The sequence below is a fragment of the Seriola aureovittata genome, chromosome 2 (assembly GCF_021018895.1).
Source record: "Seriola aureovittata isolate HTS-2021-v1 ecotype China chromosome 2, ASM2101889v1, whole genome shotgun sequence".
Classification (NCBI taxonomy): Eukaryota; Metazoa; Chordata; class Actinopteri; order Carangiformes; family Carangidae; genus Seriola; species Seriola aureovittata.
In genome coordinates, this window is record NC_079365.1 from 1,227,501 (window position 1) to 1,246,763 (window position 19,263).

Sequence of the window (19,263 nt, forward strand, 5' to 3'; positions counted from 1 at the left end):
TGATCATTGGATGATTGTGATGCTACTGGAGATACTGGTTTCACACCTGATCCCAGTTACTGTGAAACTATTACATTCAACTCAGTACAGTGGTCCCTTAAACTCACTTCTGCAAACTACAGACGTCCTGATGGAATATCAGTCAGAACATTAGAGACACTGTTAGTTGTGTAATAAGCCTACACACACACACACACACACACACACACACACACACACACACACACACACGCACACAACTGGGTTAAAGTTTCTGGCTTGGTTTCAGAGTCTGTGAGCTTTATGAATATTCAGGAGGTGTCACAGTGAGGGTGGAGAGACTGGGACTATAAATGAGCACAGGATCCAGTGAAGGTGTGTTCCTGCAGCAAACTGGAAACTGAAGTCGGGTCTTCATGAGACTGGAACAAACAACAAACTGCACCAGTAACAGTAAGTTATTATTTCTTCTTCTGAAACGTTAGTGGTAAGAAGTGTATATGCTGTATGTTAGGCGCAGTGAAGGATGATTACACTGCTGTTAGTATATTTTCTGATATACGTAGTTGCATACAGCCTTAACTGTGAGTTCAATTTGAACTATCAAATGTATTTTGTATCATATCCCAGAATCCAAAGTGATTTCTAATTTTTTTTATCAGCTTCTCATTGATCATTTGTTTTGTAAATGTTTTAACAGGTCTAACCTCCGGGCCAGTGTTGAGTCTGAGCTGAAGTGAAAATGGAAAACATTCAGGAGTTGATCCCCTTCGCCAAAGAAATGCTGAGTCAGAAACCCAGACGGGGTCTGCTGAAGGTCTACCTGGTGGGCTCTGTGTTTGCAGTGCTGGGGACCATCATCGGGCTGGTTGAAACCGTGTGTCACCCCTTCTCCTCCGGTGGGCCACTGGATGAAGAGCTGCTCCTCATGTTGACCCGGGAGCAGAGAACTGTGGAGGCTGAGATACAGCACAATGTGGGGGGCCTGGAGGAGGAAGAGGAGGAGGAGGAGGTGGACGAACAGGCCCATGAAAATGCGGCCACGACCCAGAGCGTGACCCTCTCCAAGATTCACACACTCAGCCATCGAAGCATGGCCAACCGGCTGCACGCCTCCTAAAGCCAGAGGGGTCGACCCCAAGTGACTTGAGTTATTTATAAGGGAGCTGCTCCTGCCACACCAATGAGCTGTGCAACACGCACACAGTCTGAAGCTTTACAGACAGCTGAGAAAGATGTGTCTGAGCTGCCTGCCATTCTGTGCTGCTTATTAATGATGCCTTCAAGTGCTGCCCCGACACTTTTTTGACTTTGAGAGCATATAAATCATGTCACAGTAACAATATAAGTGAAGTGTACATTAACTGGATTAATTGGAGAAATGGTTTTGTGGTTCTGCAGGGATCCACCAGCTGGTTCCCCTGGGCCCTGAAAACACAGGGATGTCACAATAAAGAAGGTTACTTGAAAAATAGTTGTATAAGAAAATAGATAAATGAAGTCACAGTTAGCTGTGTACAGCTGTAAACAACATTAAGAAGTTAAACTGATTGAAATCTCCCATATTCCTCACTGGGACAAGGTTCCTATACCAAACAGTGGTCTGCAGGTTCACAGGAATCAAAGTTACAAGAAATATATAAAACACAATTGTGTTCCATAAGGGCTCTTTCACATTCTTACAAAGGACAAACACGACACAAGCAAAACAGTAGACACACAGTCCATTCTGTTAATATTTTCTGATTTAAAAGACTTCAGAGCCTGAAGGTAAAAGTTCATAAGCATCTGGACGTGTCTGAACTGCCACTCCACCCACATACTATTTTCAAAGAGAGGAACATTTGTTGTAAATATTATGCAACGTGCAAATGCTGTAAATATACAACCTTTTTTCATACTAGTTCAGTTTGTTTTATTTATTTAGCCTGGTTGCTTTAAATGTTTGCTGTACATGTTCAATAAATATCAGTCTTATGTAATGTTGCTGTGTATGAAAATCTTATTTCCAACCTTCTCGTCACCTCCTCTATCTATCTATCTATCTATCTATCTATCTATCTATCTATCTATCTATCTATCTATCTATCTATCTATCTATCTATCTATCTATCTATCTATCTATCTATCTATCTATCTATCTATCTATCTATCTATCTATCTATCTATCTATCTATGCCATCTCTTCCACTCTGCTGGGTTGACTTTCCTACCCTGGAGTCCACTGAACAGAATCGGCTGTGAGGAGTAAACCGACTATTCATGTGTACCTCACACAGCCCCACATCAAATAACCTGCACTGTCCCTTTAAGCCTTAACAACATGTAAACAGGTGAGTTAAACAGTTGTCATGAAGGAGGAAATTAGCTAATGGTCAGTAGCAAACCTTATTCGAAATGGGACACACACCTTTTACAGTGCCTATGAAATATCAAAACCTTTCATGTTTTATTGTTTTATAACATTAAATTAAAGTAAATTTAATGTGGCATCAGGAAAAGACTGTTAAAGGTCAAAATGAAAACAGATCTCTTAAAAGTGATTGAATAAATTTCAAATATAAAGTAAAATAAGCACTCAGTGACTCACCTAAATCATCACTCTTGCAGCCAAATGGTTTTACAAGTCACATTGGAAGCCTAGTTAAATAGAGCAGTCAAAGGCTTTTAGTTGATTGTAATTGGTGAATTAGTGTCGTGGCAAAACTGACACCATGAAGACAAAGGAGAACTCCAAGCAGCTCTGCAAAGAGCTGGTTGAAAGCAAAAGTCAGGGGATGGATACAAGCACACTGAATATCTCATACAGGCAAACCGCCAACAAAAAGGAAAGTGATGACACATCTGTAAATCTACCAGGAGCAGGCTGTTGTCTAAAATAGGAAGACCACCTGTCCATACAGATTCATGTGCTACAACTGCTGCCAAAGCTGCATCTACAACATCCTGAAAAAATATTAGGTTGTCCTCACAGCCAAGTAACCCACATCAAAACTATGGGCTGAATTTTTCAGAGGGAGCATTGGAAGGAGATCTATTATCAGTGAGTCACAGATCCAGCAGCATGGCTCAGATATCACAATGGGACAATGCCACACACACACATGAGTGGGAGGCCAATGATTCAATATGATACTCTTTGGTCTCAGAATAGTTTGACCATGACCTGAATTATATGGAGGTGTTTCACCCCTTAAACATTAGGACAAAAGCAGCTCTTCACAGTATTCCATTAAGGATCAATTTCAGCTGCTGTGCCCATTAAAGTTTCTTATTTTACACCTTGATTTTACTGTTTAAGAGGGATTTAATACATTTTAATGGTTCTGTTTACTGCTGTGTAGCAGAGATACGTTTGTCACATAGACTGATGAGACTGTGTAGGCGGATAAACAATGTTTGAGTCTATGTAACAAACAAGAAGCTGAGCAAACAGAGTTGAAGTGATTTTTTCTCTGTTTAAAAAGATAGAAAAGAATTTTCTGACATTAATGTGTCTGCAGAGAGGTTGACTTGTGTCAACACATTTGACAAAATGATGAACCCTCTGGCAGCACAACACACTAATTTAACCAGGGGTCAACAGGTCAGTTACAGAAAATCAAATCAAAGTGACAAAAGGGTTGGGAACGAGTTCTTGTCTGTCCTTCACAGAAACAGAGATTTGACTTGAAAGGTTGCCAGTGGAAACCAGAGGCAACACACAGTGTGAAGTTGCTGACCCTTTGCCAAGTCCCCGACCCCACCCCCCAGTGTCAACCAAGCAGATAAAGAGCAGCAGAGACAGCACAGTGCTGCAGACCACTACGTGATCACATCCTGGTATGAACCGTGAGCTAAATCAAACCCACCATGTGTGGCATGAAGAGCCACTTTAGTTGTGCACAGTTTAACAGTGTCTTTAAAAATGATCTGCAAGTGTGACAAACACTTCCAAAATACACTGTATTTGATAATATCATTATGAAAAGCTTGTTTTATTTCTTAAATCTCAACCAGCTATGGAAAATGTGTGGGGAACAAAGGAATTCAGAAATTTTCCATATGTAGCATTTATTAAAACTTTACAGTATGTACATACCAATGACTTACACTGAGAAAATTGCACTGTTATCAATCTGTAAGCACTGAATAGTCCAAAAAAATACAAAACAGAGTAAAGGAATAAAATCTTCTTTGTTATCTTATTAATTACTGAAGCTATTCTTCATTATTTACATGATGCTGCAGTTAGTTGAAAACACACATCTCTGTTTTGTTCAGAAAGTTTCAGGTGTAATTTGATAAATGTCATTCCTTTCAAACAAATTAAATCTTTAATTAACATTTATCTAAAAATAAAAGTGTAAATGTCCTTGCCTGTTTCGGGGCAAAATAGAACAAGCTGGAAACACAACAGTGACCTGGTTACATAGCCAGCATCAGCATTCAAGTCCAGTCTTTTAGCTCTGTGTTTGGTCTCCAACAGCTCCTCTTTAGCTGCTGAATGCTCCATTATGTTCACCTGTCTGCTGTTTGCTCAAAACAATCAGCTAAAACAGGCAAAAACATATTTAGGGGAACTGCAATGTTGATTTTCTGTAGATCTGTCATTACAAGTGAATTTTTCATTTTACACATCTTGTCCACAATTAATATAATATAATTAGTCCAGCTTTAAATGGGCTATGTGTAAGTTTTCTCTGCCACTGAACATGGTTTCTTGCTGAGAGCGGTTAGTGGTGATGGGCCACTTGACAAGAGCTTAAACCAATGTTGCATTTATAATATAAGAGGTTATAATATTCCTTCTGAGCAGCTACGTCTTCAGGACAGACTGGAGGCTACGGTGAGGAGACAGGCCAGGGCTAGCTGGTTAGCATGCTAACTTCTGTAGGAGAAAAGACGTGACAGAGACAAGAGTTAACATTGACGTTTGTCTCCACCTCTGGATACAGCTGTTGGTGAGTAAAGGAATGAAGTTTGATGCTGAACTCACAACATTTCTTCTAGACTGATAAGTAAACAGCTGCTAATGCTAACGCTAGCTATGTAGCAATAGAAAAACTTCAAAATAGCTCCTTTAAGGCGTCTGAACTTAGATCATGTTTGACTTTCACAAATTTTCACACTGTTTATTAACAGATAATATAAAGTCTGTAACAATAACATTTAACCATAAAATGATTGGAGGAAAAAATTAAATGTGTAAAAATGTGAGCTTAAAGTCATTTGTGAGAAAAGTCGTGTTGGCAGGATCATCCAGCTGGAGCACTGACCTTCTCCACAGAGTGACGCACATGGATGTCTGAGTGTATGTGTGAGCTGAGTGGATGTGTACTATACTTGGTGTGTGTGTGATGTGTGTAAGGATGCACATGCATTCCTGTACAGTCTCAGCAGAAAGAGAGACGGATAAAGAAGTCTGCATGCTTCATTTTGCTGCAGCCCAGCAACCTGGAGGTCAGAATCACAGTATTTGTTTAAGCATATGGTCTAATGTCCGAGCGAAGACACAAGCCAAAACACCTAAAGAGACGGTGCAGGGGGCTCTGTGAAATGTGGTTACACAACACACAGTGTGGCAGAGCGAGGAAAGGTTATGAAGCTACTCCATCTAGAGGATGCCACAAAGAAAGTTTGCCTGGTGGACACATGGACACAGGTTTCCCGTCACATGGAGCATCAATCTGGGTAAAAGGACAGGAAGATACTGTGCTCTTTACTGTATCTGAGGCCTGGAAGAGAAAAGAGGACTCTGCAAGAAAGACGTCAACCATGTATTTTGATTTTGATTGACTTCATGTCAGAAGACAACCATGCCCTCATTTCCTTTTCTTTTTGTGTTTGAGTTTTACGATACAAGTTAATAAACTACATACTTATGTGTACCTTTGGTCTGGGGCTGTTTTCCTGTTTTTTTTAATCCTTGGTTACAGTGAAGTTAAAAAATCAGAACCCTTCATCATACAATGATATTTTAGACAACAACGTGCCTCCAACTTGGTGGCTGCAGATTGTGCACAAAGAAGAACTACACTGGCCTGCACAGAGCCCTGACCTCAACCCTATCTAACAGCTCTGGGAGACACTGGAACAGAGACTGAACGAGACCTGATCACCTGCGTCAGGGTCGGACCTCACTGATGCTCTTAGGTCTGAATGGGACTGGAGGCTGTTAGTTTCAGTCACATGTGAGTCTAATGTTCATGTGTAGAAAGTCCTGATGAGCTTCACTGGCACACAAGCTGCAGTCAGCTGCAGAGTTAGACCAGGAGAGTCAGGCTTGAACCAGCTGTTTATGATTGACACATTGGCCAGTGAACATTAAAAGACAATAAATAATCAAACCACTACAAAAACTTACTAAATAATCATTTTGTGAATCCAATGATTGTTTTTTCTTGATGATTAATATCTTTTAATAATAATTATAATTTCTTCACCTTGTCTTCAAATTTACTGCAATTGAAAATGATCATTATTTTATGTTCCACCACAGTAATTCTCACTCTCTATAGTTTTATTTGACCTGATGATCATTTATTGATTTAAGTTTAATATGCCTGGATTTCTGTTACACGGTGAGTTTCTCTCTGCACGGAGTTGACTGTTTGAGCTCCACTGTCCAAACTTCAGATTGGTTTATAAAGTATGTGGAACAACAGTGGACCGGTGGGGGAGCGTTGAGAGTCTGAAGGAATTTCTCCAGGGGAGAACAGCTGCTGTCACCGGGCCGTTGACTTTTTGAGGCTGTTTCCAGAGTTTTGGTCGAAGCTGTGGACTGAAGTGTAGTTTCTAAACTGTGACTTCTGAGACAGAGCAGAAAAGCATGTTTATAAGAAACAAACAAAAACATGACTCAAAACTGTTCACACTAACAACTTAACACTGTTCATTGTCTGCTCTGGTCCAGCTTCAATGGCTGGACATCTCAAACTTCAGCTTCTAGCATAATATGAAAGAGACAACTTCAAACAGGTGCTGTGAATGAAATTTTCTTTTCAGTGAGTCCCAGAACCTTAATCCTCTCATTTCAGATACATTCATACGTTCATACAATCTGTAGTCACACTGTACCCTGCTTTTCCTTCTTCTAACAGCATTAACATAGCAGTCTCATCACATTTAAAGCAGACAAACCACAGGTGGACCAGTGGCTCTGCTCAGTCCAGCGTCCTGGACCACTTCAGTCCAACCTGCACTAAAAAGACTCTTGGTCTTGTTACACTGCCTAATGCAGTAAGTGTTCAGCATCAGCGTATCCATGCATCTGATCAACCAGACAGCCCCTCTGCTCTAAACAGTTGCCGTGGTAATGTTTTCCTCTGCACTGTTGGTGGCTGCCGCCGTGCACGTCGGGCTCCCGTTGACAGGTGTGTGCGGCGTCACTTTGGCCAGCCGGTGCTCCTTGCTGTGGACACAGCTGCGGCCGCAGAGCTGGCAGGAGGCGCACGCCAAGTTGCAGCAGGGTAAGAACCGACAGATGCTGACCCGCCACAGGAACCATCCAGGTGACCAGCAGCACCAGCAGAGCAGCACGCCGCCCGCCACCACGGCCAGGATGATGTAGAGAACCAACAGGGACAGAGAGGCAGGAGAGTCTGGAGATGAGAGAGGCGGGACACAGGTCTCTTTATTCACACAGTGGCCATGTTTAATTATGTTATAATGCTGGAGAACTGCACATTCTACCCACATAGAATCAGATTCACCAAAACATTTCTGACACATTTAGGGACTGAACGGTTCAGACTGTACACTGTCACCACAACCTGCAAATAAAATATTTCTGAGTTGGTGGTTTTCCCACGTGATCGACTGTCTAAATTACACTTGTTGTACCCAATTATCATTTTCATTACCACAATCCTGTTTTCTGAATCTGGCCTTTTTTGTTCTAATATTCCAGCTTCAAAGTTTTCTGTGGAATTAAATGGGTGTTGTATCTGCCAGGGTCTGCTCTCGTCTGGCTCCTCTCTGCCTTCCTACTGTCTAAATAAGAGAAGTCCAGGGAGAGCGCTCGGCCCTCGGTCTCATATTCTAAAGCATCGTTGTCTATAGATCCACAGTGGCACTTTAGCAGTGGTGCTCCCCACCTTCACACAAATCAAATGGAACTAGTATCAAATGTGTAGCTGTCGATTCTGTTCTGAAAATGGTTCCCAACAATGCACTATTTACTACCTGTTTGAGTAACATATACATACAGCTGTTTAAAGAATTCAATTACAGTTTTATGTCTTCAGCAGGAACCAAAGTGCTTTGGGCTGGGAGCCTCAGACATGAGCTGTGTCTCAGTTCAAGGGTCTCATCCTTCAGAGGCTGCGTCTGAAGACTGACTGTGTCACGGTGGAGCGACTACACTGTCCCATTTCAAAGGCTCCTCAAATGTGTCCTACTTTTCCTGGATGATGGCTCCAACAGCTGGATCCTTCGTGGACCAACCTATCCCAGGATTCACTGCGTGCCGGTAATGAAAGCAAAACAACACTGACAGAGAGCCGGAGGATTACACTGTTTGGGTTTCAGCTCAGCTCATCAGCTAACGATACAACTGTTAAAACCAAGGGCCTTACGTCCTCAAGTTTTTGTAAAAAGAAAAGTTACATGTTGTCCAGGTTGCTAGGCAACAGGAGCAGGGCTCTGTGACGCAACACTAAAGGCGGGAACAGCTGGTGACACAAAGCAGAAATCCTCCGTAGAGGCCTTCGCGGCCTTCGACAGCTTCAAGGATGTGGCCCTTCCTAGCTGTCAGAGGCCCCTGAACTGGGACACAGAGATGTTGCAGGGAAGTCAGGAAGTGTTGCGAATCTAAAACATAGTTGGTTTCAGTCTATTAATGGGATTTGTTCAGAAAAATAAAAAAAACATCAACAGTCGCATTATTGAAGAAAATGCAGTCATACTGTATTTTACAGCACTGTGAAGAGCTACTGGCATTAATGGCACAATATTTATTCCCATGTGAAATGAATGGTGCTGGAAGCTTGATGTAGTGAATACTTGTGGGTCAGGCATCCTTCATTCTGGACTATGGTTCCTTCAAAGTCAGCATTCTGAAGGTGGTGTGTGATTTGACAAGGTGGATTTTCATTGTCAACACAACAGGAACACTGTGTGTCTCTGTGAGGAAATCCAACCCGTTTCATTGACAGTGATGCATTTTGGTCCAAAGTTTCACTGTCATCAATACTAATTTGACCAAAACTTTTATTTGCCTGTTCACCTCCACCAATCAAAAGAAGATCTTTAGATCAGTGGTTTTCAAAGTGGGGTCTGGGACCCCCAGGGGTCCTTGAGGGGGTCCCCTGCAAAAAGGGGAATCATTTATTTTCATTATATTTCCATCCATAAGTAACACAATGACTGACTTTTTTGTCTTTTTTAAGAAAACATCTAAAAGCAAAATCTTATCAGATGGGGGTCTGTGGTCTAACTTGTGCCTTGAAGGGAAACACTTTGAGAACCATTGGTCTAAATAATGAAAATGAGTGACTTATTCTACAACTATTGAATCTGGGAATGAAAAACCTCTGCCAACAATCCCAGACATCACCAAATACAACTCCCTGTGCTGTTTTACCTGAACCAACATCAGCATCACTTTAACCATAGTGAGATGCACTGGACCTGAGCCCAGAGTTAAAGGGGACCTATTATAATGTTACATAACACCCATTGCAGTGTGTTATATAGGTTTTTGTGCATGTAAATGGTCTCCAAAGTTCAAAGGATCAAAGTTTACATCAAAGGGAGAAACTCTGTCAGGGTAAAAACCCAATTTTCTCCTATGTATGAAACGCCTCGTTGGGAGTCCAGCCATTACTTCCTGCTCCTATTGACGTCAATACTTCTCTTGGCGTTGCCCACCTGCAAGCTTGGCACGCCCCCACACAAGGCACAGCACATAACTACTTATGGTCAAGGGTTTTCATTAGTTTTGTAGCCATGCCGAAAAGACAGTGTTCTTAATTTCCTGCAGAAATCTGCTTTATTTTTCCACGGTTCTCCATTGCTCCAAACATTACAGTGTGAGCCGCACTTCAAGGAGGACCGCTTCATAAACCGCGCACAGTTAGTCGAAAAGTGGATTCAGGCTCAGTAAGAAGCAGCAAAGCAAAGATATAAATGCTTAAACATTTGTCAGTGTTGACATGCTGTACTTCGTTCAGCTCATCATAAATCAGCAGGAGGTGAAGCGGTGGACACCGTCTGTCTGTTCCTCCATTATTTATTTTCCTTTAGTCTGGAAGTGTCCACACTTAAAAAAATCTAAAGGATGACTTATAAAAATATTCCAAGTTATGAATATTGTCATACGAAGTTTGTTTGCACAAGATGTGTGGAACATGACGTTGCCATGGTAGTTGCTGGCAAGCTGACCAATCAGCTCCAGAGGGAGGAGGGGGGCCTTAAAGAGCCCTGAGCTCTAACAGAGCGTTTCAGACAGAGGGTGAAGAGAGTACAGTATAAAATGTACAGCAGAAGAAAACAAATGTCTTTTCAGAACATTAAAGCAAGTAAATCTATTTTAGTCAACACCAAAAATGAAATGATTAATACTGAAAATGGCCATAATAGGTCCTCTTTAAAGTGAACTAACTCTTCCTTCTTGCACATTTAAAGCTGTTTAATCAGCTTGACAGACGATGTAGCTTCGCTTATTGTGGAATAAATTAACCTCCCATACTGATTTGCATGGAGCCCACCAACAGTTTACATTCTCAGTATATATTCCCAGAATCTGTGTGTCAGTTCACCAATCCAATGGATCTCAGCTATTAAACAGCTGCCAAACTGCACAGCAGTCACATGTGAATCCCCCTCTCCCTCTCTCAGTGCAACAGTCAGAACAGAAGAAAGGCTGTTTTCAGACTCAGCCGGGTCTTAAAAGCAAGCTGACAGGCTGGTCCAGACAGTCTCTGACGCTGGAACAGAGACAGGTTACTCAAAGGCTGCTCTTTGTGAGAATCCATCAAGTCTTTAGCTGAAATTAACAACTCAATTGCCACCTCCATTAACTTTATGCCCAGTCATCAAGGCACTTTGCATCCAAATGGGCTCTTAGTTTATTTGATGACCAACCAGCTGCCTGCAGGACATAAGCTCGCTGTGTCACACTGCGAGTCACTCTGGCCTAGAGTCGGATGTAGACGAAGATTTATTACAATACAACTCACTCACCTGTTACTGACTCATGGCTGGGAGCGCTGTCTGGCACGCCACAGTTCAGATGTTTAGCAAGCGGCTCCGTGGGTGGATTCACAAAAGGTGGAGGTGGGGTCGCTATCGGCGGTGGAGGTTCAGGAGGTAAGAGCTGACCTGCTGATGAAGGACAGATTTGAGTCAACTATTAAATAAACTATTAAATAATGGCACCCTTTTAAATTATTATGGTGCTTCAAAATCCCAGAATTCCCTCCAACACTACAGTGAGATTTTGAAGGATCAGCTGTGAGATGTTGAGGTGCTGTTAGATCACGGCGTGTTTCTGCCGCCTCATCACCTGACTGACCTTCGCAGCCAGTGGTCAGATTTTCCTCCAGGTCACTTCCATCCCCACAGTTGTCGATGCCTTTATCATCGCACACCAGACTGAGAGGGATACACTTCCCATTCCTGCAGGTGAAGTAGGGTTCGCTGCTGCACTCTGATTGGTTGAAACCTGCAGAGGAAGATGACAGGCAAGGAGATCTGAGTTCACCTGGGGTGGAGGTGACGTAGCGATGGTTTCTTTTAAAAATGACCAAAATCATTTTCTAACCTTACCCAGTCTGAAGGAGGTGAAGTCGCCCACAAAGTCGACCCTGGGCTGAGTCCCCCGGGTCACCAGCCTCAGGGTCAGGTAGTTTCCTGTGGACAGCACTGGCCGGGGCGGGCTCTTCCCACAGAGAGGAGGCCCGAGGGGTGGCGAGCTCCTATCCCATCCATCGTAGAATTGAACATATGAGCCGGCATGACACGGGTCCCCTGGGCTTTCACCAGTGGTGGGCTCCAGTCTTGGGTTGAGGGGGGCCGAGTCACGAGGGGACTCTGGGAAGAGGGGAGCTGGGCTCAGAGGGGCCACTCGCAGCAAACTGTAGACCAGGAAGAAGCGGAAGTGGAACTGGACTTTGTCTTTGGGAGAGCTGGCCTGCATGGTGAGGTGGCAGTCGGTTGCCATGGTCACAAAGTAGTACTTCTTGGATTCCTGGTGCGAATTGATGATCATCCCGTCACCCCGGATCATTTGGCCACAGAAGTCCACCACATTCACTGACAAGGGCAAGAGACCAGAGACAGCATCCTCAGAGACAAACTGACAGACTGTATCAGCTTTTCTTTAACAGTAAATCACTGATCACAGAGATGGTTATTCTTGGTGCAGCACAGAGGCCTGTTTCTCAGGTAATTGGACATTTCAGCTGTGAACAAGAGGAAATAGGGTCAAAGGTCACACTGAATTTGAATCATTGTCTTTGGAAAGAAGAAGAAGAAGAAGAAGAAGAAGAAGAAGAAGAAGAAGAAAACCTGAATCTTGCACATAAGCTTTAAAGGTGTAATGTGTAAGCTCAGGCCAGAATTTTAGTTTAAAATGTTCAAAAAATGAACTCACACTATCAATAGTATGTGATGGAGCCACAGTGATGATGTCATGACCAAGACCTCCAGCTATTGTATTTCAGAGATATCTACTGAAATGAGCACGCTAACCAACTAGCCGCGTCCTGGACCGTGCTGTAATACCACCTGGATACACTAGATAATGTGTGAGTCAGTGTAGCGTCTAGTCTGCCCTCAGACAGTACTACTTTCACAGTATTAATACAGAACTTAGACCTGCTTTATAATAGAACAACACATGGACATCTACCTTTAGACTATATAGAGCTTTAAGATAACATTAGTGCTGCAACTCGGACCTGAAAAACCAATTATTCAAATGAAAGAAAATGAAATAAATGCTATTTTTGAGATGCGGTCAGATTAACCTCTGAAGGCATATGAGCATATGGTTTATCTAACAGTCTAAATCATAAGTCTTACTGGCCTTAAATAAGTTGTAAAATTAAACAAAACTACTACAACTAACAGCACAACAGTTTTATTATTTCAAAATAAACAATATTATCAAAACTGCAAAATAATCAGCCTCCCTTTCTGTATAATTAACACTCTTTGACGTAATATGCCAGTTGTGGACTAGCCGCTGCCATTAACTCTTTCTTCTTTTTACCTTTACACTGACATCATTTGTCTTTTTATACAAATGTTTAAATGCATGTGAATAAACTGCCGCTTTTTATGTTCTTAAAACTGTTTGCCTCAGATTGCCTTTTTGAGGGAAGAATTAAGGATGAAAACAACAAACTAAACTGAATAAAAAAATAAAAAAATAAAAAGGACAGGAATACATTATAGAGATGAAGAGATGAAAGATTTTGATTTAAAATTTAAAAAAAGGAAAAAATCTTGAGTGTAGAAATAATTTGATGTGAAGAGAGGAGCTGATGGCCGTGTCTAGTGATCGTTTGAGTCAGGACGGGTCAGATGGGTGGGCAGATCTGGATCCAGCAGCCCACACCCAGCCACTCAGTGCCCCCCACCCAGGCCTCCGGGCCCCCGGCCAAATAATGGGGATATTTACGACCACCCCTGGAGTTTATTAGCTCCGTTTCCTTGGGAGACAACCAGATCCTCCTGCACTGACCTCAAGGAATGTCCCAGAGCCCGGGGCCCCTGTTGGTGGGAAGCCGCTTGTCCCCTCTTCACCGCACAAGTAAATACAAAACCTCAGGACACGGATCAAAACAGGAACGACCAGAGGACGCCAAGTCCCCAGTAAAGATTTTTACAGGCTGAAAATTCAGCTGTTTTTAAACTCTGTGAATGACTGTGACTAAACTGGTCTAATGGGGCCACAGCAGGGCTTCTATCACAAATCATCTCAGTATTTATATATATATCATAACATGCATATAAAATCTAGAAATTGTATATCTTATCCAGGAAATGAAATACTTAAAAAACTTCACAATGTTAAATGAACTAAATTACGTACATTTTCAACATTCCCATGTTTTAATACAAAATACATAGAGTGCTAACTACCTCAGTATAATCTCTATAATCTCACTGTATATTTTATTATCTATGTTGACCGAACTACTCTTTAGTTTATTATTAAGTCATTGATCAGAGCACTTGATCAGATCATTATGGTTTTACTCGGTTTTTACTAATTCAGATGTATTCTGTCTGTTGCTCCAGGAGTCATTTGGTTTTAAATTTATTTTTATTTACACAGAGAAATAAATATTTAATGTGACAGCTTACACAACACAAGTTTAAGTTTGAGTGGAAACCAATGGCTGCATCTGACTGCAGAAAAATACATCAAAGAATCTTTAAAAGCAAAAGCAATGATCAGTAAAATGGAAAGTACATATGATTTCTAATTAATACTCTGGTCCTTTAATCTTAAACAAAAGAAATCAGAACCAATAGCTCTTTATATTCTGCATCACTTAAACACAGCTTTATTCATAACTGCTATTATTTTATTTTCCTTTACTATCTTTATTATAACATATACTTCTACTTTTACTCCTGTAGCCAATAGCCTTTCACTGATTATTTCAACATGTTACAATATTCACTAGTATTCAGAGTCAAATGGCAAAAAGTTCAACTTATTTTCATCTCACTCTATCAAATGAAATATTTTGTTTTACAAGAATAAAAACAATTTGAGCTCTGACGGAAGCTCTCACTGTGACTGAGGTTCAATATCTAAATACTGCTGCTGTAATCAGGCTGCCGTTACTGAACGACCACTGCTACTCTCTGCTGCTCACACAGAAACCTTAAACCTAGAACAGGCTTCAACCTCACTCAGCAGAGCAGACTTAACACAAGTGCGTCACTTTCAACAGGATCCGGACCTCATGTCCTCCTCCTGCCACTGAGGGAGGAGCCGGTCCGGCCCGTGTGTCCGGGTCTAGGTGTAAGGGTCTTACCGGTCTCGATGGCCGAGCTGTGGAGAGTCACGCAGCCGAGCAGGAGGAGCAGCCTGAGCAGACGCTGCCGGCAGCTCTCCGCCTCCAGCTCCATCATCCAGGTTGCAGAGGAGCGCGCAGAAGAGACGGTCAGCTCCCAGAGGTCGGGAGTGAACCTGTCATATCTGACCTCAGAGGCAGTGAAGAGGCTGCAGCTGCACTGGGTGAGAACGCAGGAGGGATCAGTGCAGGGCTGAGGCCGCTCTGCTCTCCATCATAAATAAACTCTGTTCCAGCTGAACCTCCTCTCTGCCCCCTCCGTTCACATGTCCTGTCATCTCCATGACAACACCCATCCAATCAGCTGCCAGGCCTGCAAGAAAGAGCTCCTGTTTAAAATAAGTCAGGCCATGTTAACTTCCACAACCACAAGTCATTCATTTTAAAGTTCCATATTTTCCTTTTTGTGTTTTGTGTTGATCATTAAGACGATATTTGTGGTTTTAAAGTTATAATCTGTAATTTATAATATCTAAAAACATCTAGAACTGTGTTCTAGATTTTGTTGAGTTGTGTTCTTACATTTTCCCAAATGTTTCCATCAATTCTCAAACCACAGAAATCTGTGATTTTAATCATGGTAACGTTTCATTGGTCTCCTGTCAGTGACATCATATCCTCTATGATCATGTGTTAGTGTGTTTGTCTGACAGAAGCTCAACATTGACTTTTATCTAGTTTTAAGCCACATTCACTTTTTACACCTTGGTGGTTTTCAGCTCTATATTTGAACCAGATGAAGGATTTTAGTCGTCGGACGTCTGGATCTGAAGTTATCAGAGAAACAAGCTGAGGAAATGTTAGACAGCTCAGCTCCCAGCTGCTGGAGACGTCCTGTCCTGGGTCACTGAAGAGCGTCACTGAATCTCGGATTTTTAAAGTCAATCTGCTTCCTGGGTGTTTCTACTGGTTTTAATCCCTTGGTGTGTTTGTTATGGAGAGGAGGACACCTCTGAGGATAATTCAGCTGCTGGTAAAAACCTGCTGAACGTCTGGTTCATAAGTTATCAGAGAAACAATCCAAACAAAGGTTAGCATCAATCTCAGCTCCAGCTCTTCCCTGAGTCTCTGTCCTCTGTACAGTGTCGCTCAAACACTGACTTTAAATGTCAAACTGCTTCATTCAGTGTTTTAACGGTGTTAGAATCACCAGCTCTCTTTGATTTCCTGAACTGTTTACACGAAGGGAATCCAAACCAGGAGGAGCTTAAGGTAATGGTGGTGAAGAAAACAACTCTCATGATCCCATGCTATTTCAAGATGTCACCCAACAGCGTCTTTTGTTTTTGTTTTGATTGAGAAACTCCTAGAGGCAGAAGTTACAGACTGTGGTTTTAAGAACCAAAAACCATCTCAATGTAGTTTTACATCTCCTCTCTCAGGCTTCTCTCTGGAGCTCTAGTAACAACAGGTCAGTGAGCCAATCAGAAGAGAGGAGGCTCTGAGCCTCTCTTATGATTGGCTGACTTTTTCTGAGTGATCCAATAAAGACATAGCAGATTTCAGGAAAATACTCCTGCAAATCCAAATCTTGCAATGTTGGGTGGTGGGTCCAGGTGGGTGGGGCTTGTGGTGTGGCTGAGAGCGGTGACTGTTTTGTTGTGACATCACAAAGTTCCAGAAGTCCTGACGGCTGGTTTTAAGGCTCAGTTTCTGAATACAGGCTGTGTGCATTTCTCTGTGGACTGAGGCTTTGATACTTTCACAGTATTAATATAGAAGCTAGAGCTGATCTATAATCACACTACACATGGGCAGAGACCTTTAGACTGTATTGACCTTTAATGCTGAGTCAGCTGTTATGAGGTCAAACACTGTTTCTTACTGATATGTGTGTTTTTGTTGTTGCCTCTACAGTTACAGTCAAGAATCAGTCAGTAAATTATAGACAACTAGAGACATCAGCCATCAGCATGTTGTGACCCATCAGTACTCATTACTACATTATGACATAAGTACTGTGGAGTAAAAACATTTCTGCCCCTTTATTTTTTAGTGGGATGAGTCACATGAGCCCTTGTTGTTGATTCATTTGTTGGTTGATTCTCAGAAGACAAAACTCTCTAAAGTGAGTCTGAGAGATTTAAAGTGGCTTTGCGAGGCTACAGTGGATGCTATGCTGTGTTTTAGTTATGAAATCTGTGTGATTACATTCTGGCATAAAACTGCAGGGCTGTGCTGTTCATCCAGCAAACATCAAGTTTATTTATGGTAATAACAGATTACTGAGGTTTATTGTCAAATGTAAGACTGCCAGAAGAGGAATTTATATGAAATTTGATTTAATTTTTTAAAACTTCAGTCCTTGTTTTGAGTTGAGACACTGATTAGACCAGTGGATCACATTAGAACACCCTCCTTCACCTGTGTCTTTAGAAGAAACAAGATGCGCGGCTGACAAAGACACCCTCCCAAACATGAAGTTAAAGTCATTCTTATTTACAATTTCCACCCACCACCCATACAGAAGTGTAATATATGACATACTGTATACGTCCCTATATTAAGAGTGATGCCGTCATATACGTATGTCACCTATATTATTATCACATATATACTGTACATCCTCTGGATATATGAAGCTATAAGTTCATAACATATGAAATATCCATAGTAGAATCTGTATATTTACATACATTAAAAGTATCTATGGTTAAGTTTTACATGGTATAACATGTTGTTAACAACATATATTTAATTTATATGTGCAAGTTTATTAAAACAACATACATATAAAAATTCTGTATTCTTATCTATGTTTTTCTTATTGATTTCTCATTAATATTAATGTATATTCTGGATACGCGGTTTCAGACTTTTGGACCTCAGTGTCTATAATATCAACATATACTGAGAGGCTTTAGGATGGATATATATATATGTAACATACAGTATGTCCACAATATAAACATACATACATAAACATACATATTTGTATGGGCTAGACATATATGTCAATATATGAAATTGTTTCAATTTCTAAAAGGTTCCATATATAATTTGTACATATGTTTTTATATGTATATATTTCATACATAGGAATTCAATATTTGTACTTATATTACATTTGCATATGGGCAGAAGAGTCCTGGAGAGAATGAATAAGTGGAGCAGCTGCTGAAAGGTCAGGAACAGTAACAGAAGAACAGAAAAGATTCTGGTGTGAGACTGAAAACATCTGAATGAGCTTTTCATTAGATAATCATTCAGGAGACCTTTACGTCACAGCTCACTACCTTCACTATGAGGAGCCAACCGTGCAGCTTAACTGTGACAACTACATGATGATGGCGATCAGTGTGTGAACTTAGAGAGTAAACATGTGTGAATGCGAGTGAGTGTGTGAGAGTCAAATTAACAAACTCACATGTGTAGACTTACAGGGTAAAAACCTTGTATCTCCATAATTCAACATCAGGGTAACTAAGAAAAGCAGCCTGAAGTGAAGCTTGATGAAAATATATTCTTTAGATTTGACTGGAGAATTTCAACATGTAACCCTTCATTTACACTCATCATGTTCAGAGGACAGCTGTGAGCCATGTGTCTAAACACAAAGAGCTGTGGAAAAAATGATATGTTGAATTTCATAATTTCATATTCATCATGGCTGAATTAACATGCTGAGTGCCATCAAGCAACGTTCATCCCACTGCCAGTGTAAGTGTGCTGTACCTGGCTCCAGATTTGCTGTGTGGTCATTTGACACATGGTCCCTCCTCAAGACAGGTAAGAAAGCAGGTCGCACCTGAGGACACTTATCATGTCAGTTTAAGTGGAGAAAACTAGCTCAGTTGACACGCACGCACACGCATGCACGCAGAGGATACCATGGATGCGTAATTCTAACCACAGCGGTGCGGATTCGAGTCCAACCTGTGGCCCTTTGCTCCCTATCATTCTCTCTCTTTCCATCGGAATTTTCTTGGTCAAAGTCGGTTAAAACTGGTCACCAGTCAGAACTGTCTGTCTGTGTTTTAGTTCCTGTGAAGCTCACCACACCTGTCACCTGACCCGATCAGCTCCATTTGACGACAGTGAGATCTGTCTCAGACATTTCAACAGGTGAATGAACCAGTGTTTGTGCTGCTTCCTCAAATAATTCAACAGCAACATGTTTCCAGAACATGTGCCCAGTCCTCTGTATAACCCGCTGGACCACAGTGAACATTTCCACTGGGATTATCTATAACACACGTTTCCTTGTAAATTCAGGTGACTGGACACTTTAAGTTCTTGGTGTCGACATCCGAAAAAATCTCAC

General features: G+C 41.6%; 2 protein-coding genes across 4 annotated transcripts; one reads left to right on the top strand and one right to left on the bottom strand.

The window, feature by feature from the left end:
• The first annotated feature begins 336 nt into the window (after positions 1 to 336).
• On the top strand, positions 337 to 1,961 carry LOC130183351 (G0/G1 switch protein 2-like). The gene is made up of 2 exons (XM_056398666.1): positions 337 to 432; positions 680 to 1,961. The coding sequence occupies exon 2, from the start codon at positions 722 to 724 to the stop codon at positions 1,097 to 1,099; it is 378 nt and encodes a 125-aa protein (XP_056254641.1). The 5' UTR covers positions 337 to 432; positions 680 to 721; the 3' UTR covers positions 1,100 to 1,961.
• A 4,814-nt stretch (positions 1,962 to 6,775) lies between these two features.
• Positions 6,776 to 15,343, bottom strand: ldlrad2 (low density lipoprotein receptor class A domain containing 2). 3 transcript variants are annotated; one of them, XM_056365106.1, is made up of 5 exons: positions 14,961 to 15,343; positions 11,731 to 12,216; positions 11,468 to 11,626; positions 11,146 to 11,283; positions 6,776 to 7,562 (listed from the first exon to the last, which is right to left on the bottom strand). In XM_056365106.1, exons 1-5 carry the CDS (start codon positions 15,055 to 15,057, stop codon positions 7,258 to 7,260), a joined length of 1,185 nt encoding a protein of 394 aa, XP_056221081.1. In that variant the 5' UTR covers positions 15,058 to 15,343; the 3' UTR covers positions 6,776 to 7,257. The 3 variants fall into 3 exon arrangements, with proteins under 3 accessions (XP_056221081.1, XP_056221098.1, XP_056221090.1); XM_056365123.1 differs by having other exon boundaries at positions 11,477 to 11,626; positions 14,961 to 15,334; XM_056365115.1 differs by having other exon boundaries at positions 11,146 to 11,286; positions 11,477 to 11,626; positions 14,961 to 15,276.
• Between the last annotated feature and the right edge of the window lie 3,920 nt (positions 15,344 to 19,263).